Here is a 23,934-nt window from a genome sequence, read left to right on the forward strand (position 1 = left end):
GACAGTGCAACTGTACTCCATTTATTGTTAAGACATCAAGAAATCTTCACAATTTTCAAGGTCATTTTTTATGACCACAGTATTTCTTTTACCTAATAAACATAGTAGAGAGTGAGGCTGGATGCAACACACTGTATTACTGTAGCAGGAGAAAACACAAGTTAGAATTTCTTGAGCAGGAAGTCAAGATTTCTTTGTTTCCACATTCTCATTCCCTCCTGGATCATTGATGGCTTCAGCATATCCTTCCTAAAAGACACAACTAAGCAATTGTCCCAGTTGAAGCATAGGTCTCCCTGGACCCATTCCACTGAGGCCAATGTTTACTATCAAATGCCTGTTATGTAACTGATGAGAGCATTTGCAACTTTCATGGAGCAGGGAAAAGAGAAATACATTTTATCAAAGAAAATAAGGCATCCATGAAAGCCATCTTCTAGGTGGTACCAGCTCACAGGGATGCCCTGGTCATCCAAGCGCTTCTTATACAGCAAGGCATCATCCCGGAGGATGTCATTCTCACAGCTCACCAGGAATGCCTTAGGAAGCTGAGCAATGATCTTCTCATCTGCTAGAAGAGGTGAAATTTCTGAACTCCAAACATGGTTGGTTTCTAAATAGGCAGCCTCATTAAAAGGTCCAAGGACCTCCGGTTGTGTATGTTGGCTCCAGAACCTTCTGGAGATGTTGTCAGAGCTGAGCCATTTCCTGAATTTCTTCCACTTGTCCAGAGGTATAATTGCACCTGTCGACATGGCATCTCTTCAAGAGAGGTCAATGGCCAGGTATTTACAAATACATGTAAATATTAAGTCTTTAGTAAGTAATGGCACATTTTTGTGCTGCTGATAGGATGGTAACTGAAAATTGATGAAATTCACAATTGGGTAAATCAGAACTTGAGCCTGGATTTGAGGTAGACACTGGATGCTGGTTAAGATTTGGGTGACCATAGCCACAGCCCAACCTCCAATACTGTCTCCACAGAGCACTACCCGGGAGGGATCTACCCCGAAGGTTCCCAGGTTCTTTAGGAAGTAGATACTGGCATTCAGGCAATCCTTGACAAGGACAGGGTGATGGTATCCAGGAAGCTGGCGGTACCTAAGGAGGAAAGAGCAAACACAGCATGCCTCTTTACAACTAGATTACAGGAGGCAATTTCAATCATCATCCACTACTGGCAAAGGGGACCAAACATGATTCAATCCTAACAGGGATCCTTAAAAGTAAAATTGACAACCCTCAATTGCCGTGCATGAACTTGAGAAACCTTGAGAATCAGGAAGCCAGGATTCTCAATTCCCACCCACACCCTGCACAGAATCCAGTAAGTCCAAAGGTATTATCTTAGAAAACTGTACAACCAACAAAGAACCAAAACTGGGCCCTTCCTGGTCTCATGTCTTCCAGACCCATCACTCCCTGATGTACTAGGAACATGGTGAACATTGTTAAAACTACCACTAAACACACATTAAATTGCTACTAGTCTTAGTAATAAGGCATTTCTCCTAATGTTTATCTTCCCATGCTGAAGTAAATGTGTTGGGGGATGAGGCAATTGGACTCCTTACTTAGGAGCACTCAGACCCCTCTGTGAGGCTGCTTTGAGAAAATGGCTGTTAGTCAAACAGCCAGCTAAATATATATCAATACTGATTATTTTAAACATCCAAACATTGACAAAGCTGCATAATAATTGTGCCACTTGCTTCTAAAACAGCAGTAGCTCTTCCAGTCATAGCCCCAGCTAAAAGTGCTTCAAACAATTAGAAACAGACTGCCCTTGCTATATGAGACCAGAAAAAGAGACAGCAGAGGCTGTTGAGGTTCAGTTGGTTACTATGTGTTGTAATGCTAAATTCTGTATTCCAAAATCTAGGTGCTGCAAGATGAGTGAATTCCTGTGGATGCCAGCTTTTGTTGTGCAAACCTTGTTCCTGAATTTAAAACTATTCATTGAATAAAGATGCCTACAGCCTGTAGCTGGACAGAAAAGAGATAGGAGGGGCTTCAGTTCCTGGGTTTAGGGTCAGAGGCAAAGATCACAGGGAAAGAAGAAGAAGGACAAAGGTACTATGAGGGAGGTAGATGGTGAGCATCTGGCCTTGAGGGCCAGCCTGTTGGACTAGAAATAGCCCAGGCTGAATATGCAAGTGATATCTCAGGTTTACTGATAGGCAAGTAGACAAACTAGAAAAGAGGGTTGATACCTGCCCAGGTCCAATATAATGTTATATTATAAATGTAAAGGTCAGCTTTTGAAGCCAAGCTGAAAGAAGCCCATGAGTTTGAGATCACTGTGAAACAAACAGAGATAGCTGGTGCCTAAGAATATAATGGAAATGATGGAAGCATACCCAAAACCTAGACAGCCACAGGCGATGCTACTACCACAACCTGGACTTAAAGTAGCATAGAAAACATTGTCATGGAGACTACAACACCTGTGATTGGAGTGAGCCCAAACCTCCAAGCTATCCTCCCTAACAGAAGTTCCAACTTCCAATTGTCCCTCTTGTAAGGATTGGTATCAGCCTAGGAACCATCCCCCCTCTGCAGACCAAATTCTTAGCACAAAGGAGATTTATTTGCCCCAGAGAGAAAAAGAACCTGGAATTAGAGACAAAAGCAAGAGATAAAGGATAAGGAAGAAGGAGAAGGGAACAAAAAAGAATAGGAGGGGGTATTTGTCCCAGGGCGTGGATGGGGCCCAAAGGACTGCCTTTGGATAGAGAGCAGACAGACAGACAGACAGACAGACAGACAGGGTCCATAGAAAATTGGTAGGTTATAAAGGTAAAAGGAGAAAACCCGTGTTAGGATGAGGTGATTAATTTTAATTGGACATGTTAATTGGGTAAGCCAAAGGAGGCTTTTGATTGTTGAACTTCAATACTTTGATAGCTAGCCTTGATAGTCAGCCTTGGGAGGAGGCTAGCTTTACGAATGTAATCTAATAGTTTGTTAGCAAGGCAGAGGAAATGGGAGAGAAGGGCAAGGCTTACCAAAGCCAGTTTGTCATATGTGGGCTGTCTAGAGACCCTTCACCAACAAAGAGGTCCTCATTAAAAATATACTCTATCTGTTATGAGAACCTCCCCCTCCCATCCCACATGGAAGCTACTCACCAAGGCTACCAAATATGGCACCCCCTCCGTGGTAATAGACAATACCTCGCTGGAGTTTGGAGGACATAACCTTGGGCTGGAACAACCTCACAGGAATTGTCCCAAAACACATGTTGGTTACCACCAAGGAAGGGCTCTTTGTTGTGGGCACTGTATCATGAAGAGACAGGACAAATCTGGACATGGAGCAGATTCTTAGATTCTCTAGTATATTCCCCTGTTGGGAGCAAAAGAAGGAAAGTGAAGCGTAGGAGAGTACAGGGTAGACACATAGACACTGCAGACACTTAGTGTTTCTCAGGTGTATCACCATTCCTTATCTGCCTATTATATGTGCAATAGATTCATCCAGACACAACTGGCTGTTGACTTTGTCCAGATATGGGGCAGGTTTTCAGACTGATCCCAAAGTTCCCTGTTGAATATTATTGCTGCTGTGATATGAGTATCTTTGACCCCCCCTCAATACATGTTGAAATGTCATTGTCATTGTTAAGAGATGGACAGTCTCAGTAGTGATGGGGTGGTACTCTTTGTGCGTTGATTAAGTTTATTACTGAGAAAACCAACTTTAATTTATCCAGTTACTATACAAGACATACCAGACGAAGACAGACACCCCCAAGGTTATAATAAAATTAAATGGGATATTATAAATATATTTAGATTTGAAGAGATTTAAGGAATCAGTCATTTCCTGTGCTATACATTCATCCTATGTGAAGTAGGCATTAAATTCATGAGCAACTCAGAATAGAATTGCCCCTAAGCCTGGAAAGATTTGACAACACCAATATTGGAAGTTGGTCCTCGGTCATAATGGTGAGCATGGTGGAAAGAGGAAGTTAGGGCAACAGAACAATGAATCAGGCCAGAGGTTTGATATTTCCCAAGTTCAGTTGCTAGGTGAAGATCAATATGCTGAATTACAAAGACAGCCTAACTTTGATGATCACACAGTTGTGCGCTGTCATTTAACATCTTTAAATGCTTGGGTTAAGATTGAAGAATTAGGAAAGCTGACTGAGTCATTTACTAAAATTATACAAAGCCTAAAAGAAGTCTTCACGGATTTGTTTTTTGCAAAGATTAACTTCCCTGTAAATAAAATAATATTAGATTCAGAAGTCAGAAAAACAACTGATTGAATCTTTGGCTTTTGACAATGCTAATTCAGAATGCAAAAACAGACAGAGCCCAGAGTTGATCCTGTGCCATAGTGTTCCATACCCAAATACTACAGGGAGAGAGCTGGTCTTACAGGAGTGCAAACACACCTGTGAACACAGAAAAGACCACCGCTTCTGTTCAGAGGGACCCACCCAGAGCCCTCAGGACACAGGAACTGACCATCCTGGAACAGGATCCTTCCAGTTTCCATCTGCACCCAGAAATGACCCTATGCCACAGCTCTCCATGTGCAAATACCAACGGGAGAGAGCTGGTCTCCCAGCAGTGCCAACACACCTGTGAGCACAGATAAAACCATCACTTCTGCTCAAATTCCTAGGCCAAGAAGGACCCACCCAGAGCCACCAGGACACAGGAACCAAGACAAACCTGGAGACAGAATCCTTTCTGTTTCCAACTGCACCCCAGAGCTAACCCTGTGCCACAGCTCTCCATACCCAAATTCCCCCTGGAGAGAACTGGTCTTCCAGTAGTACTGGCACACAGGCTTGCAGGAGGACAAGCCACAGTCAGAGACAGCAAGACTAGCTAACACCACAGATATCCAGATGGCAAGAGGCAAGGGAAAGAACACAAGCAACAAAAACTAAAGTACTTGGCATTATCAGAACCCAGTTTTCTTAAAACCTCAAGCTCTGGATACCCCAACACACAGAAAATCAAGACTCTGAATTAAAATCTCATCTCATGATGATGATAGGGGACTTTAAGAAGGGCATAAATAATTCCCTTAAAGAAATACAGGAGAACACAAGTAAACAGTAGAAGCCCTTAAGAGGTAACACAAAAATCCCTTGAAGAATTACAGATAAACACAATCAAACAAGTGAAGTTATTGAGCAAAACCATCCAAGATACAAACTGAAAGTAGAAACAATAAAGAAACACAAAGGGAGAGAACTCTACAGATAGAAAATCTAGGAAAGAGATCAGGAGTCAAAGATGCAAGCATCACCAACAGAATACAAGAGATAGAAGAGAGAATTTCAAGTACAGAAGATACCATAGAAAACATTGACACAACAGTCAAAGAAAATGGAAAAAAGCTCCTAACTCAAAATATCCAGGAAATCCAGGACAGTGTGAGAAGACCAAACCTAAGGATTATAGAATTAAGAGAGTAAAAATTTCCAGCTTAAAAGGGCCAGTAAATGTCTTCAACAAAATTATAGAAGAAAACTTCCCTAACCTAAAGAAAGGGATGCCCATAAACATACAAAAAGCCTACAGAACTACAAATAGATTGGACTAAAAAGAAATTCCTCCTATTATACAACAGTCAAAATACCAGATGCAAAAAACATAGAAAGAATATTAAGAGCAGTAAGGGGAAAAGGTCAATTAACATATAAAGGCAGACCTATCATAATTATACCAGACTTCACACCAGAGACTGGGAAAGCTAAAAGATCCTGAGCAGATGTAATACAGACTCTAAGAGAACACAAATGTGAGCCCAGGCTATTACACCCAGAAAACTCAGGAAATTTCCCCCAGCCACAGTCCCAGCAGCCATAGCCAGAAGAGGAGATGTCTGAACAAGAGGATGAAGAAGAAGAGGAAGATGTGACAGATGAAGATTCCCTATCAGGAAGAGGCTCAGAGAGTGGGGGATAGAAGGCCATATCAGTAGGAGGTGACTCAGAAGTGGTATCTGGGCAGAGGTAGAAGTGACGACATCAGTAGCAGCAACCACCACTGGTCAGGAGATGGATAGTAATGAGAAACATGCTCTGCTGCCACCTCCACCACCACCCAACAACCTGGACCATCCCCAAGCCATGGAGCTGGGAACCAGTCAGGTTTCTGAAGGCATGGAGGAAGAGGTCAAACTGGAGGGAACCTCCAGCCTGATGGCAGCACTCACCCAGGAAGGGGAGGGCACCAGCACCCCTGTGGTGGAAGAGCTAAACTTACCAGAAGCCATGACAAAGGTGGTGGGAGAGAGAAGCAGCAGAAAGGCCTGTGAAGTATGTGGCCAGAGCTTTCCAATCCAAACAGCTCTGAGGAGCATCAGAAGACCCATCCCAAAGATGGGCAACTCTTCACTTGTGTCTTCTGCAGGCAGGGCTTCCTTGTCCATGCTACCCTCAAGAAGGACATGATGTTGGCTCACCACCAGGTGGCGCACTGTGTGCCCCATGGCCCTCAGAATATTGCTACTCTTTCCTTGGTCCCTGCCTGTTCCTCCTCCATCCCTTCTCCAGGGGCATGATACTACCAGAGGACCCTGCTATACAACTCTTGGGCATATACCCAGAGAATTCCCCAACATTTTATGAGGACACATGCTCCACTATGTTCGTAGCAACCCTATTTATAATAGCCCGAAGCTGGAAAGAACCCAGATGTCCCTCGATGGAGGAATGGATACATTAAATGTGGTATATTTATACTATGGAATACTGCTCAGCTATTAAAAACAATTAATTCATGAAATTCTTAGGCAAATGGGTGGAACTGGAGAATATGGGTGAGGTGACCCAATCACAAAAGAACACACATGGTATGCACTCACTGATAAGTGGATATTAGCCTGGAAGCTTGGAATACCCAAAAAACAAGTCACATACCAAATGATGCCCAAGAAGCAGGAAGGAGAGGCCCCTTGTCCTGGAAAGGCTCAGTGTAGCAGTGTAGGTGAATACCAGGACAGTGAAGTGAGAAGGTGTTGACTGGGGAACAGGGGAAGGGAAAATGGCTTATGGTACTTTTAGGGAGAGGGGGCATCCAGGAAAGGGGAAATCATATGAAATGTGAACAAAGAATAAATCGAATAATATATATATATAGTATAAATTATTTTTATCTTCTTTCCATAGTTTATTAATTTGTTAATTTACATTACATCCTAGACACATTCTCATCTCCATACGCTCCTCTTCCCTGAGAAATACCTCCTCCCATTACCACTTCCCTTTTCCACAGACAAAGGGAAGATACCTGGGGTACCATCCTGCCTTGGGAAATCTAGTCCTAACAGGACGAAACACTTCTTTTCCCACTGATGCTCAATCTGGAAATTACATTAGGGGATCGTGATCCATCAGCAGTCAATAGAGTCAGAGACAGCTCCCTTCTACAATGTTAGCAGACACAGGTGAAGACTAAAATGCATATCTGCTACAAATGTGGGTGAGCCTGGGTCCAGCCACTGAATGCTCCTTGTCTTGTGGTTGAGTCTCTGTGAACCCTCAGGACAGTTGACTATGTAGGTCTTTGTGTGGTGTGCTTGATCCCTCTGATTCCTTCCATCTTATCCCACACTCCTCCACAGACTCCCAAAGCTCCACCTGATGTTAAGATACGGCTTTCTGCATCTGTTCACAGACACTTCTGGTTGAAGCGTTGTCAGGAGACAATTGTGCTGCATATCTGATTGCAAGCACAGCAGAGTGTCATTAATAGTGTCAGGGGTTGGCTCGCACCCCTGGGATTGGCCTCTTGTTGGGACAGTCATTGGTTGGCTGTGCTCAAAGTCTCTGCTCCATCTTCTTCCCTGTGCATCTTTTAAGGAGTACAAACTTGTACACATTTTAGAATTCTCTCAATTTCTGTTTTCTTTGTTTTTCCTATTTGCATTTTGTAGTCATGAGCATGTTTATTCATTGTTGTCAATTTTTTGTATATTTTATTTTTGGTTTTCTTTAAGGTATTTATTCATTTCTTGCTAGTTTTGAGTGTCATTTTCTCTATTTCTTTGATGTTATATTTATTACTCTGTTCCCCCTCTGGGCATCTTTTATCTTCATAAACTGGTGTAAGATCTTTTTTGCTTTAAATTTAATGCAATACCCAGATTGCAGACAAAAGATAGCTGGCCTCAAGCTATGACATATTACCTTTGCTGATTTTCATTGTGTTTTCATACTGGTGTTGAAGCATCTCAGTTTGTGGTTATAATATCTCTAGATAAAATTTTGAACCTCAGGTTCTTTTGTTTTTTGTTTTTGATTTTGATAGGTGTTTGGTTTCATCCTTTTGTTTTCTTTCTGGTTTTCTGACTGGTGTGGCTACTTGTTGCTCAGGGGATCTCCATCCTAGTTCAAGGCTGGACTTCATGTGACTGACATGGCCTCATGTACAAAATTTAGAAAAAAATCAAGCCCTATCTTAAATGCTAAATATGACATACCACAACACACAACACAGAATTGCCTATATTGGTGCTGCCTTACCTGCATTCCATATCCAGAGACTCATCATACCACAATTATCAATAAACTCTCCCACTGGCTGTGCAGGTTCTAAAATATTATCAAGAATAGATGACAAGGAAAATTATATAAGAATATTTTACCCATTAAACACAGGTTCACTTGCCACTTACTATTTGCTTCTAAGATACTAATTGTAAGAATTCTTCACAACAACTACTTGAATATAAAATTAGCAAAATCAATGTATAAAATCAAACATAAACTAGAAGAAACAGCTCTAAACAAGGTATTGATCTATGAAAACTGTGGGTCACATTTGAAGATTCTGGGGTATTTTTGTTTTGGTTTTTGTGGGGGTTTTGTTTGTTTGTTTGTTTGTTTGTTTGTTTGTTTTTTCAAGGGTTTCTCTGTAGCCCTGGCTGTCCTGGAACTCACTGTGTAGACCAGACTAGCCTCGAACTCAGAAATCCCCCTGCCTCTGCCTCCCAAGTACTAGGATTAAAGAAATATGCCACCACCGCCCAGATGAAGATTCTGTTTTAAAACTCAAATAAATATTCAGCTTACTATCTTGTTAATATGAATAGGTAATATGAGTGTTAGGTCTTATGGAGTTTTGAAATGAGCACACAGATCAATCATTCTATAAAACTTGATGAATATTTAAAAAGCAAGATTAGTGAGAGCAGATCAATGACTAGAATGTAATAAAATAAAATACTTAAAATTAAACTGATTCATATCTATATACTGGAAATATATAGATATGCTGTATATTGGAAAAAATAGAATTCTAACTATACAGGGGAATATTCTAAATGTATTTAAACATAAAATAAATAATGAGTTTAATAAAAGTATGTAAGGAAAGCGTGCTTCTGTAATGATCTGTATTATTTTGGATCCAGGACATTTCTAGTTTGGACATAATTTTTAATTCTCAAGACAATTTAAGTACAGATATTCTTTATATATTTTGTATTTGTCACTGCTGTAGCATTGTCCATACTGTATTCTCAGTGGATATCAAATTCTCTAAGCATGAAGCTGATTTTCCCTCTCTGGGGATTTGTGACACAATGGCCAGTATGTAACCATGACCTCAGATTTTCCGAGTCCTTCCTGAGCATTTCATGCATGTCTCACAGTGAATCAAGTAACTAAATACATTGATATTATTTAAGGTGTTCACATAAACAGATTTTGAGGCAGTCCTGGGACCAAATTTACACAAAGTGGAATCTTTCCAGGGACCTTAATTTACATAAGCATGTGTGATGTCAATCATCAAGTCACATCACCCTAGTCTATATTTATCAAACAATTTTATCACGTGAACAGAAGACATCAGATAAAGATTCTCAGGAGAGAGTATCACTGATTCCTCCAGGGGTGAGGAATCACTTGTAGAAAAGTAAACACTAATGCAGGTGTACCATCTCCCTGGGGCACAGTGACAATATGGGGATACATTAGTACTTGTTTGAATTCCTTATCTGTTTGGCACTTCACGATCAATACTGCTCAGGCTCAGGACAGGAAAAATATGTTCACCTTGATTTTACTCTTCTTCCTTCTCAACATTCCACTGCTTGTGGCTGATTTTATTTATCCCAGGTGCTTTTGGAGAATGAAGCAGAATGAAGAAAAGGATAGAAACCTGAAAAGAGGATGTGTCTTTATAATTCGGGCAGTACAACAGCCTGTGGAGAAAGAGTCTTTCAGTCACATTTTGAATATAGAGTAAGTTCATTTGTGTTTTCCATGTAAACTTATTATGAATGGTTCCCAAGACTATTGAGGATGAGGAGAAAAACAAAGCTATAAGACTTTTGTACTGTTTTTCATCCTGCAAAACAAGAAAGAACTCCAAATATTTTTGGAGACTTAATGATACATTACAACTTTAAATTTACACCTAGTATTGTTTCCATCAGCCCCACACTTGCAGGGATGGACACTTAGCAATAAAGGAATATGGACCTTTATCTACCACATAAATTCCTCTCCTAGACAGGTTACATTTCACAGTAGCCAATGGTATCTTATCAAAAGAATACCCATAAATTTTCTATAACTTTATCCTAGGTTTTAGGAGTCTGCTAAGGGTCCTTCCATCACATTGTAGCTTCTACTGTAGTGCTCTGGCCACTAATGTTTGAGACACACCTAGCTGTGCAGAACTTTCACATAGATATTCAGGTAATATCTTAAATTCCTCCAGGTGGTCCCCAATTATGTACTAATGCTGTATCAAAAACTAAACTAAGATATCTGTCTACTGTGAAGTTTGCATTTTGATCTATACAAATTCACTGGCTTTAACTACTCACAAAGTTTAGTTCTGTACTCTCTGTTTATATTAAGAAAGCAATGTGTGGACACTAAGGGATACGTTTGCATTCTTTGAAAAGTGATGTTATTACTACAACTGGTAACATCTCATTTATGAGAGAGGACCTTTCATGAATATTTCAGCATTTCATGAACTTTCAGCTTTCTTGTCATCTCAACCGCATTAAAAAGATCATTTCTGTCCTTCTTGGGTGCAGACAATGCAATCCAGTGCAAGATTGTCTTTTTATTGACTGCAAATAATATCTGTAAATTGCTGTCTATGACAAACACTGTAACCTTTTACAGAACACATACTGAAAACCGCAAGTATGCTCTGGCTTTGGCTTTTTCCATAGATGAAATCAACAGGAACCCTGATCTTTTGCCAAATATGTCTCTACGATTTGGATTCTCAGAACACAGTTGTTATTGGGAATCCATATTTAACAATCGCGTTCAAGCGAGTTTACAAAATCATGATTTTCTCCCTAATTTTAATTGTAAAGAATTAACCAAGTGTGTAATGGCACTTACAAAAATGAATTGGAAAGCAACTGTGACATTTAGTACAATCATAAACAACTTCATGTCTCAGCGGGTAAGTTGTTTGTGTGTGTGTGTGTGTGTGTGTGTGTGTGAGTGTGTGAGTGTGAGTGTGGGGTGTGAGTGTATGTGTGTGTGTGTGTATTGGGTTAGAGTGGAATTTCAGTCATGAAATCATATATGTGTTGATGCCAGCATGAAGAGTACAATTCATAGACTTGATGTGACTTCCACATTTCCTTATATGAAATATAGATGAGGGAGAAAATAATGCCTAGCTAAGATTTCTAGAACTGTGCAGAAAAATGAGTTTGCATGTTCCAAGAATTCATTGTACCTCATACTGCTTCATTTTTCTAGTTCCTTCATCTTACTTATGGGACCTTTCATCCTGTCCTGAGTGATCATGAAAATTTTCCCTATCTATATCAGATGGCCTCTGAAGATACATCTCTAGCCCTTGCGATGGTCTCCTTCATAATTCATTTCAGTTGGAACTGGGTAGGGTTGGCCATCTCAGACAATGATCAAGGTATCCAATTTCTTTCCTATTTGAGAAGAGAGATGGAAATAAATACAGTCTGCTTTGCCTTTGTCAACATGATTCCTATGAGCATGAATTTATACATGTCAAGATCTGAAGTATATTACAACCAAATCATGACGTCATCCACAAATGTTGTCATCATTTATGGTGACATAGACAGTACTTTAGCTGTGAGCTTTAGAATGTGGAAATCTTTAGGTATACAGAGAATATGGGTCACCACCTCACAGTGGGATATCAGTTCTAGTAAGAAAGACTTTACATTTGGTATTGACTATGGCACTTTTGCTTTTGGACACCACCATAGTGAGATTTCTGGTTTTAAAATTTTTGTCCAGACATTGAACTCTTTCAAATACTCAGATGAGGATCTGATAAAGCTGGAATGGATGCACTTTAACTGTGAAGCCTCAACCTCTAAATGTAAGACCCTGAAGAACTGTTCAACCAATCACTCATTTGAATGGTTAATGGTACATACTTTTGACATGGCCTTTATTGAAGAGAGTTATGAGATATACAATGCTGTGTATGCTTTTGCTCATGCACTCCATGACATGACTTTTCAAAAGATTGATGATCTGCCCAAGGACAATGGAAAAGAACTCGATAATAGCTGCAAGAAGGTAACATTTCTATTGTTAGATGATGTTTACTGTTATCAATGTTATTGTTTTAAGAGATCATAAGATGCCCAAACCAAGTGTGCTAGAAATTATTGAACAAAATACAAAGAATTTTTATTGAGCAAGTAAATCATGATTTTAGTATAAAACTCGAATGTTAAGGGAATAGTGTAGAAGGCAAAATCTGTCCACATAGACCTTTAATTTTGTTACAGATTACCTGAATATCATCATCATACATGTTCTAATACTGAAACCATACTGAGCCCATCCTCATGTGTCCACTCAATGATGAGTCATGGCTCATTAATTCTCAAGTACATTGTAATCATTGTAGGGGATTGTTTTAACTAGAGATCCAAACACATTCTGGTCCCACTGTATGCTGGTGGTATCACTTGATGCTCTGAGAGTATTTACAGAGAAAATCATGTAAAAATTAAGTTTATTACATTTGTGTGTGGTCATGTGTGCAAATGCATATTTCTCACTGCCTATCTTTATGTTTCTGTGTTTCTGTATATCTGTGTGTATATCTATATCAGTGTCTATACCTAGATATAGATTACAGATATAATGAGATACACTTTAGACATAGATATAGATTATGAATATATATATATATATGAAGTCTACATATATATATGGAGAGAAAGAGAAAGAGAGAGAGACATAGAGAGATATGGGTTATTTATAGACATTTTTGGCAATCTTCCTCTCTATCTCTCTATGGCCGATAACATATACTTGTCTGTTTTCATTTCTTTCTGTATGGCCGATTTGGTCAAAATTTATATTCCTGTGTATAATTATCAATGCATGAGTCTGCAAGTGGCTTGTGTTTTGTCCTTTTTTGTATGTTCTTTCATTTTTTGACTATTTCTCTATGTATGAGAGTATAAATTTTTCAGTGTGTGTCACTCTGTGTAGGGGTCAGTACATGTCTATGTGAACTTATGAATACTTCTCTGTGCATGTGATTTTGTGTGTATGTGTTTGTGTGTATATGTCTGTTTGATGTTTATGATGCATATGATGTCTGTGTGTTTCTGTCTTTTTATATATGTGTTTGTATATGTTCATACATGTTTCTGTAAATAAGTGTGAGCTTCTGCTATGTGTGCATCTATATGGATGAATGACTCTCTGTAACTTTCTGTTTCATATTGCAAATATATTTGCTGTCTACATGTATGTTTGTGCATGATTTGTAGTTTCTTAGGGAACTAAAATAACAGCAACATTGGAATTTTGTTCATCCTTTGACTTTCACTCAAATTTTCACTAGCATATTGTCAATGAAGTTCCCCTTAACGATAAAATAAGAATATATTTTCTTACTTTAAAAAAGAGACTATACTCTTTACTATGCTGTCTGTCTTTCAGCTGCATTCCTCTCTGAGAAAGACCCACTTCACTAATCCTGTTGGGGACAGAGTGAATATGAACGAAAGAGACAAACTGCAGGAAGAGTACGATATTTTCTACATTTGGAATTTCCCACAGGGCCTTGGACTTAAAGTTAAAATAGGAATGTTTAGTCCCTATTTTCCAAATGGTCAACAGGTACATTTGTCTGAAGATATGATAAAGTTGGCAAAAGGAAGTTCACAGGTGAGTTTGGTCTAACTGTACTAATTTCAATTACACTGTCAGGTGTGTGTATCCAACCTTTCTTGAAACTGGTGAAGTGAAACTGATTGCCATGTTTGAAACTAATTTGTAGCTTCCTATACTATGTTTATTTTTTCAGGTTTTACGTGACTTCTTAGTAATTCATTGAGAATTTTCAACATGAATACAGTGAATTTGCATCATATCAGAACCTGTTTCATGCCTTTAATATTAAATTAACCATTTTAGAAAAGAATTTTATATTATTTCCAGAATAGTGAGCAATATTCTATAAGGTCAATTACTACTATTACAAAGTGAATTCCAATCTTATGATAAAACATTTCAAAGGATGTTTAAACACTCTGGTTCTTTGTAAAGACCGAATAAATGCATCATAACCAAGTCAGCAATTTTTATTATGTAATTTTAAGCATGTTTAACAAACAGTCCTATAATTCCTTCACCTCTAACTAACCATACATTAACATATCATGACAAATTTAGAGACATTATAAACTATACTTTGTCTTTTTCTGTTTCTTTTTTATGCTGGTATGGGTGTTTTGTCTGCATGTATATCTATGCAACACCTGTATGTGTAGTATATATGGATAGCTGCATATCATCCATGGGTCCTCCTCCTGAGTAACAATTGTTCTTGAGCATTTAGCCATGTCTCCAGCCCTTAATCATACTTTGTAAAAGATAATGCTCACTAAATGAAACTTGTCAGGCCCCATGATTCTTGCATAAGTAATTCAAATGAGGAAGCCTGTGCGAGTTGCAATCTCTATATGAGGACAAATTGGTAGTAATAAAAATTTGCTTTTGAGAAAATTTGAAAATTAAATATCTCATATTCAAATAGGTATAAGTATGAATTCTGATGTGATTAGTTTTAATGTGTCATATTCAAACTACCCAGTTACAATTTAATTAATATCTCATGTTGCTCTGATAGTATAAAATTTAAAGTTCCTAATCTTCCTCATTGTAAAAATTCCATGCTTAGGGAAAAGAACATAAGAGCTGAAAACGAAGTTATAAAACTGAGTACCATTTAGAGGATAGCAAAGGAAAAGCAAAATAAAACAAATATATATCTCAGTGAATAGTCTCACAAAAGACATGCTCCAAATCACAAGACCTGAAGAAAAAGGCATAAGAATTAGAAATTCAAACTATGACAAAGATAAAACAACAAGAAAAATGCAGCTCATAGGTGAACAAGGAAGTATGATTAAAAGATCAAATTTAAAACCATTGAGAACAAGACAAAGAAGAAGCCACTCTAGGTGTCAACTGCATATCCATAATATTGCAGCTGTACATATCCAAAATAATGTGAGGAAATTATGCATTTGTCTAGTAAAAGTATATGAATAGCAACTCTGAAATAGCAGATACTCAACTTTCGAAATGAAATACTCCTTGACAAATTTTACTTAAAATTTATTGTGGAACAAGAAGCAGATATGAAAGATGCAGGTGAGAACCCCCGCCCCGTCATAGAAAGTCTCCGTCTTATTAAGAGCTGGTTCCACCAGCTTCAATCATTTTTAAATGTACTTCACTCACTCATTCATTCATTCTCACTTTACATACTGTTAAGCATTTACACACCCTCTTATACTCCTATTCCTTCTCCTATCCATCCCCTCCCTCCCATCCTCTACTCTTTCATTCTTCAGAAAAGGGAAGCACCCCCCTCCCATAGCAACATGCTTTCCCATAACACATTGTAGAACAATTAAGCACAGGTCCATGTACTCTTTGGGTTCAGGGGAAGCATCCCAGTAGGGGTAAAGTATCTCAAAGGAAGGCAACAAACTAAGATATAGACCCCAACACTGCTCTTAGGAGTCCCACATAAAGATCAAGCTTCACAATGGTTAAAAGAGTGGATTAAAAAAACTTCCTTATATACAAGAACAGAGAACATCTGTAAAAATGGAGGTGAGGAGAGCAACATCATGAAGTAGAACAAAAGAAACGTAATTAGATTACTACCTCATTAATCATTACGAACATGCCTAAAATAATTCTTAACTAAACATCTACCAACAGATGTCAACAACACAACTAAAATATCAGTCCCTGTGCACAAATGACTTCATTCCATGAATGCAAGTATGCTTCATTGAATGAATACCATTTACATATAAAACATCACAAAATTAAACTAAAGGATTGTACTATATTATATACAAAAACAAGCATTAAGAAAATACTCTTAATGTAGTGTACCATCATTTCAGAATTTTAAAAAGAATTAACAAAAATCTGACAATCTAGGAGAATACATGTTGCGATAATGAAGATTTCTATGGCAAACCTATTAATGATATTGTACTACATGGACAGGAGAATCAAAGAATATAAATTAAAATCAGAAATGACACCAAGATTTTGTAGTGACACGTCCTTAATCAACATTTTTTAATTATGAATCAGGAGTAGCTCTATGCATTTCTGCTCAGTCAGACTTTTGCATTGACTCTACTCAAACCCAGGCTGCCATGGATGCTCTGCCTTAAATGAAATGAGCAGATTATGGACAAGGAAATGCATGTTCAGAACTTGTCCAAAAATAGTCTTTAAAATCTTAGTGTGGAAATAAATTTAAAAAAAATAAATACATTAAAAGGAGGAAAATCTTGTACCCTGATCTATAAAGGAAGTTAAGATCTACTAATACTGCAAAGGAAGACAAAACAACAAAACAAAACAAAAAAAGGAAGAGCTGTGTTTCTCCGTATTTCTGGAGATGATGAGATGAATCTGTGGATAACAGACTCTGTGATGGCTATTGGAACCTAACAAAAACAAAGGATGCAAATTCAGCATGCAAATATTAGAAACATTCCAATTCAGCATATAGATACCCATCCTGAGATTCATTTAAAGCCAAGATTTTCTTAGTTTCAGAAATACTTGAATTAACGTTAAACAATGTAAATCGTCCTCAGGTTTTCACACCATTTTCAGGCTCTGTAGTCTTTTTACTTCAGGAAAGACTCCAACTTCCTGCTCACTATACAGAAACTCAGCACCTGCTAACCACAAATGGAATAGGACTGGTCATAGGCTGCTGTTTATATGTTTTCTCTTACTTTGTTAAGTTTTGTTGTCCTAATGTTGAGGTTATTTTCATTTGAGATATTATTTCCCAAGTTTTGTATGGGCTTTACTCCTAATTTGCTACAATGTATTAAACAATAACTATAAGCAAAATGAAGAGGAAAAAGCCAATTTGACTCATGGGTTACACTCAAGGGAAGAAAAGGCATGGATCTGGATAATGTGACTGAAACAGAGTCACTCAAAAAACTCTGCTTACTGGCTTGTTCTGCGTGGTTTGTAATGCACCACTGGCTACTGACAACACTGATCCTAATAGGCTTGGAACTCCTACCTCAATTAACAATTTAATATATGCCTCAAATATATGATGACAGTCTAGTCTGATGGAGATAATTTCTCAATTCTGATTCTTTGTGCCTTTACACTGCATTCTGTGTTCACGTGACAATAATTAACTAGAATTTATCTTAAAACCTTTGTAGTGTTTTTCACACAAAATGCTAATAAGTTTTCTTCTTGAATTTCAAGGAGGTGGGAAACAATTCAACTTTTCCTCAATTTTTTCCATATGTTGGTATGTCATTGTATAATGCACTAAGTAAAATCTCGTAGCTTTGTTTATGTATATAAAATTAGACATGCTAATATAATTATGAAGGGGTAAGTAAATCTCCTGTTAACAGCATATGTCCACTTTTCATTAGATGCCAACTTCTGTGTGCAGTGCTAATTGTGGTCCTGGATTTAGAAAACTTGGGATGGACGGAATGGCAGCATGCTGTTTCCATTGCAAACCCTGCCCAGAAAATGAAATTTCTAATGAAACAAGTGAGTATTTCGATGAGTAAGTTCTTCAAATGGATTATCAGCTTGCTCCCATATTGGAATGCTGAAGTAATATAAAATGAAAGTTTGAAAAATAAAATATATCTCTGTCCTTAGTCAGTCATTATACGAATACAATGATTTGAATGTCCTCATTAAGAAAAAAAAGTAGAAATTGTCCTATAACTTTGACTCCTTGAAATACATAGTAGATGGCATACTCTCAAATAAAAAGTTTTTACAAGAAAACTTAAGTGTACTAGAGTTGTATCTAGAATTTAATGTTCTATTAAAAAATATGTAGATCAAGAATCTTTAACGAATGACTTAATTAGCCTTGATGCATGTGGTTTTACCTAAGGCTATGCTTATCTTGCATGTACAAAAGCACATGGAAGACAAAATACAGTGTGTGGGTATGGGTAAAAAAAATACAAATCTTCTGTAAGATGAATGAAGAGGGCAATTAAAACTTATAAAATTATAAGATATTTAAATGAGTATTTTCTTCCTATAGAAAATATTTTGCATAATACAAAACATTCTTTTTTCAAAAGTTAAATGTCATTTAAAATTTAGAAAACTCAGGGTCAATCTTGACAAATGATTTAACAATATGAGAGATCCTCTATTCATTACTATTATATGTAGTACCCATTTAAATTTTTCACAATAGAACAATTAATATTGTTTTTTCTCTGAAGGGAATTAACCACAGATTTCAAATGGCATTGGAACAAGCATAGCCCATGTTAGGCAAATATCTATTTAGTCAGGATGAACTAAATACAAATGGCAGGCATACAGTTTTTCTGGTCCTTTTTGTGCCAACCTATATAACTGAAGTGATATCCTAAAGGACATTCATGAATAGTAAGATGTCTTAGCAGTTAAATCTTTTCCCACTGAGTATGATATTGTAAGTATATCCCCAAAACCCATCAAATAGTAGGGGGTAACTAACTCCTATCTGATATTCATGCAGTTCTACATTAAATAGACCCATAAGTAATTCAACAAGGCTGTTTGGAGACACATGACATTGGCACTGTGAACCAAACTCAAGTGTTCTCCAAAATCAATATATTTTGCACACAATCAAGCTAAATTCCTAAGCCCTTAAACAAATAAAATAATAACAGGTCTCCACAAATGCAGGTTTCCATGTAAAAGACTTCTAACCTTGGAAGTATATTATTCCTTATGGCAATCATTCCAAGATTCAGTGCAATGGCAATCAGGTTCCGTACACAGATAATGGTGGAATTCTAGAGCTTTTGACCTTCAGCAATAAGTTTACTGCCTCTTTATGAAAAGGCCTAGGAATGTGGTATTACTACAGTGATAAAACTACAAAACTTGGAATGATACTCTAAATTATTTTTGCAGTCACAATCATCAATATTATATTTGCATAAATTCCAGGTCTCACTCTCATCCTCATGCTTCCCCTGTATAAACATAATCATTCTCAAGTTAATAATACCTTCTGCTACTTTTATATGTAAACACACTCATAAATATACACATCCATGAGAAATGCTAAAAACGATGTAGTAAAATAGACAAAAACATTTGTTGCCTTCATTTCCCTAATGATGATCACCATTAAAAAATGGAGTCAATTATTTCATGTAAGAATGACTTGCAATGCGTTCACACCAACAAAACTCTTATTTTGCAACATTCCTTCTATATGCTTAAATAAAATATCCTGTCAGTAAAATTACTAAAGCAGCAATAACAATATCGTTTCTCCATTAGATGTGGATTACTGTGTCCAGTGTCCAGAGGACAAATATGCTAACACAGAACAGAATCACTGCATTCCTAAAGTTGTTGTATTTCTCAGCTATGAAGAACCCTTGGGCATGGCACTTTCCTTAATCTCCTTGTGCTTCTCTGCAGTCACAACTGTGGTTCTTGGGATCATTGTGAAGCACCACAGCACTCCCATTGTGAAGGCCAATAACAGAACTCTCACCTACATCTTGCTCATCTCTCTCATCTTTTGTTTCCTCTGCCCCTTGCTCTTCATTGGCCATCCAAACTCAGCCACCTGCATCCTACAGCAAATCACATTTGGAGTTGTATTCACTGTTTCTGTTTCCACTGTCTTAGCTAAAACAATTACTGTAGTTCTGGCATTCAAAATCACAGCCTCACAAAGAATGATGAAGTACTTTCTAATTTCAGGGGCATCTAACTACACCATTCCTGTCTGTACTCTCATCCAAATTATTGTATGTGCAGTCTGGCTGGGAGCTTCTCCTCCTTCTGTTGATATCGATTCACAATCTGAGCATGGCCGCATCATCATTGTTTGCTACAAGGGTTCAGTTAATGCCTTTTACTGTGTTTTGGGATACTTGGCTACTCTGGCCTTTGGGAGCTTCACTCTGGCTTTCTTTGCCAGAAACCTTCCTGGTGCCTTTAATGAAGCCAAATCCATAACATTCAGCATGCTGGTGTTCTGCAGTGTCTGGGTCACTTTCATCCCCGTTTACCATAGCACCAAAGGCAAGGTCATGGTGGCTGTGGAAATCTTCTCCACTTTGGCCTCCAGTGCAGGGATGCTGGGTTTCATCTTTGTTCCCAAATGTTACACAATATTGTTTAGACCAGATCAAAATTCTCTTGAAATGATCAGGGAGAAATCATCTTCACGTTCTCACATTTCATAAATTATGAAAAATGTATAATTGGTTCATAATCACCAAATATTTTATTGTTTTGCCATACCTATCTGGTTTGGGAAAAACTCTCACTGTTTCCTCTAATGATATTGTCATACCATGCCTACTGATATTCCCAACGATCCTATAATCTTCTACAATGTTCTAAAACAATCTTCCTCTTTGATAGAAAGATAGAATCCTGATCCATTCTAAGAGTTATAGGAGTTCTTCTAGGATCATAGAGGAGAGAGGAACATTTTTATCAACAGGTTGTTAGAATATTTCCAAAGATGAATTGATGTCTCTGCAGATATAATCATGGCCTGTTCTTGTAGAGGAACTGAGTCAATACACAGACCCAGAAACTGCTGTTATTAAACACCTGTAACAATAGCTACAAAGAACCAGATGTTCTCTTTGGGCTGCATATTTACCTGAAGCTATTTATGCACATAATGAGACACACAAATTCACACACATATACACATGTACACACAATTACTTTAAATTTAAAAGTATATAGAAGAATGATACAAAAATGCTACATTGGGAGTCTGCTCTTCAGTGTTCTCCCAAGGGGTCAGAATCACAGAAACCTACAGAGAAAGGATCAGATATGAGTAGAGATGTTTGGGTTTATATTCAGACACTTCACAGATAACTCTAAATTTTTATATCATCAAAGACATACAAAGACAAAGAAATTGCCAGGGAAAGCACAGCTTGTTGAAATAATCTCTTCTATGTGTGTAATTAAGATGACTCTGTGCAAAAAATCAGCTTTGTCACCACAGAGTAACCCAAGGCAGGTAGCTGGTGAGAGGCTGCTGAGATCAGTTGACATGGGTTGTTGGTCCAGAAATTCACAGGAGCTCCTAGCTATGACATTCAGCGTTTAGAGAAGGGAAAATGGAGGAGGAGGGAATCAACCATTCACAGACACATGCACAGAAACAAACACATTCACATGCACAAGCACATTAGCACAAAAACACACAATTGTTGAACCAAATATAAGTTCAAGCAACTTATATAAATACATTCATTTTTACATACAGAGAGACAAACACATACATGCTCACACATTTGGTGGCTAGAGCAAACATTTGATGCTCTTACATCAGGTTCCAAGCATTTCACATAAACTCATATATGCACATATACACAGATGCACATATACACATAGTAGCAAGTTGACAGAACAAATTCTCAACAGGCAGGCTTCAAGCATTTCATACATGCACATATATAGATATATGCACAGGTGCACATATATGCATGTGGGTAAATGTAACAAAGTTCTAAAAAACAGGCTCCAACTATTTCTCACATAATAAAGATACATATATGTATATATATATATATATATACAGTAGAAGAAGAAAGTCCCAAAACACACCCAAACACCTTTACATATAAACATATGTGGAGATATGAACAATGGAACAAAGTTCCAACAAACTCTTACACACAGTTTATACAATAAACCAATTATAGATTAGCATATTGTAAGGTGGTAAAGTAATTTTTCAGCCCATTTCTCTCTTACTGGCAGGTAGAAATCTAAAGTTACAAAACTAGAAGTTCAGAAAGACTCTCACATCCCAGATATCTGAGACTTTCTAGAAAACCTCCACTCTTCCCAACCCACATCCCTGCAACTTCATATTCCTATTTATTTTTCCTGTCCTCTGGGCTTCTCTTCTACTTCTCACCATACCTGACCCTGTCTCCCTTTTCCCTCAACATCCCATCTCCCACACAAGTACTTACTTCCCCCTGTCTCCCATAATTGTTTTGCTCTGCATTCTAAGGAAGACTGAAGTATCCAGTTTTGGGTCTTACTTCTTGTTGAAATTCATATTGACTTTAAGTTGTATCATGGTTAATGTTGACTAATATGCACTTATAAGAGACTACATACCATGTATGTCCTTTTAGTTCTGGGGGTTTTTTTAATGTATTTATTTATTATGTGCATATGAGTACACTATAGCTGCCTTCAGACACACCAGAATAGGGCATCTGATCCCATTACAGATGGTCGTGAGCCACCATGTGGTTGGTGGGAATTGAACTCAGGACCTTTGGAAGAGCAGTCAGTGCTCTTAACCGCTGAGCCATCTCTCCAGCCCAGTTCTGGGTTATTTTACTCGGGGTAATATTTTCTAGTTCCATATATATCCTCTGTCAAATATCATACCGTCCTTGTTTTTTTTGTTTGTTTGTTTGTTTTCTTGGTTTTTTCTTTTCTTTTCTTTTCTTTTTTTTTTTTTGTTTTGTTTTGGTTTTATTGGATTTGGTTTTTCAAAGACAGGGTTTCTCTGTGTAACCCTGGCTATCCTGGAACTCACTCTGTAAACCAGGTGGGCTCGAACTCAGAAATCTGCCTGCCTCTGCCACCCAGAGTGCTGGGATTAGAGGCGTGTGCCACAACCGCCTGGCTACAGTCCTTGTTTTTCATAGTTGAATAGAATTACACTGTGTAATTGAACCAATCAGTCTGCATTTTCATAGTTGAATAGAATTACACTGTGTAATTGAACCAATTAGTCTGCATCTATTCTTCCACTGAAGGACATCTGTGGTGTTTCCAGCTTGACCATAATAATAAGGCTATAATGAACAGGGTGGAGCTCGTGTCCTTATGGTATACTGGTGCATCTTTTGGGTATATGCCAGAACTGGTATAGCTGAGTATTCAGGTAGAACTATTTCCAATTTTCTAAGGAACCACAAGATTGATTTTGAGAGTGGTTGTACCAGTTAAAACTCACAGCAGCAATGGAGGAATGTCCCTGTCTCTCCTTACCCTCCCCAGAATGTGCTATTATTTATCATTAAAAGTAACCTTGTAAAAAATCAAAAGGCCTCTCTCTCCTCTCTCTCTCTCTCTCTCTCTCTCTCTCTCTCTCTCTCTCTCTCTCTCTCTCTCTCTCTGCTGCAGCCCTGACCATCACATAAAAAAAAAAATCAAAAGGCATTACTTTTATACAAAATCAATCATATGTATTTTAAATGATTTGAATTCATATTTACTAATCAGCAATTCTTATTAAATTATATCAGTTACCTGAATACAAAACTGGGTATGAGAAATCAATCATCACCAGTCAGTCTCAGAGGTACATCAGGCAGTGCTGCCATTTTTCTTGTCTTGTGACCTTTAAAATTCCCTGGATTAACTAACAA

The 23,934-nt window shown here is 37.8% G+C and overlaps 1 protein-coding gene and 1 pseudogene across 2 annotated transcripts; one reads left to right on the forward strand and one right to left on the reverse strand.

The window, feature by feature from the left end:
- Positions 1–329: 329 nt before the first annotated feature.
- LOC127680432 (arylacetamide deacetylase-like 4) overlaps positions 330–23,934 on the reverse strand; it is a 45,246-nt pseudogene continuing 21,641 nt past the window's right edge.
- On the forward strand, positions 10,032–20,748 carry LOC127680184 (vomeronasal type-2 receptor 116-like). Of its 2 annotated transcripts, none has more exons than XM_052175748.1 (6): positions 10,032–10,228; positions 11,129–11,420; positions 11,726–12,538; positions 13,925–14,152; positions 17,944–18,067; positions 19,829–20,748. In XM_052175748.1, exons 1-6 carry the CDS (start codon positions 10,032–10,034, stop codon positions 20,746–20,748), a joined length of 2,574 nt encoding a protein of 857 aa, XP_052031708.1. The 2 variants fall into 2 exon arrangements, with proteins under 2 accessions (XP_052031708.1, XP_052031709.1); XM_052175749.1 differs by having other exon boundaries at positions 19,973–20,748.

Source organism: Apodemus sylvaticus, chromosome 3 (genome assembly GCF_947179515.1).
Source record: "Apodemus sylvaticus chromosome 3, mApoSyl1.1, whole genome shotgun sequence".
Taxonomy (NCBI): Eukaryota; Metazoa; Chordata; class Mammalia; order Rodentia; family Muridae; genus Apodemus; species Apodemus sylvaticus.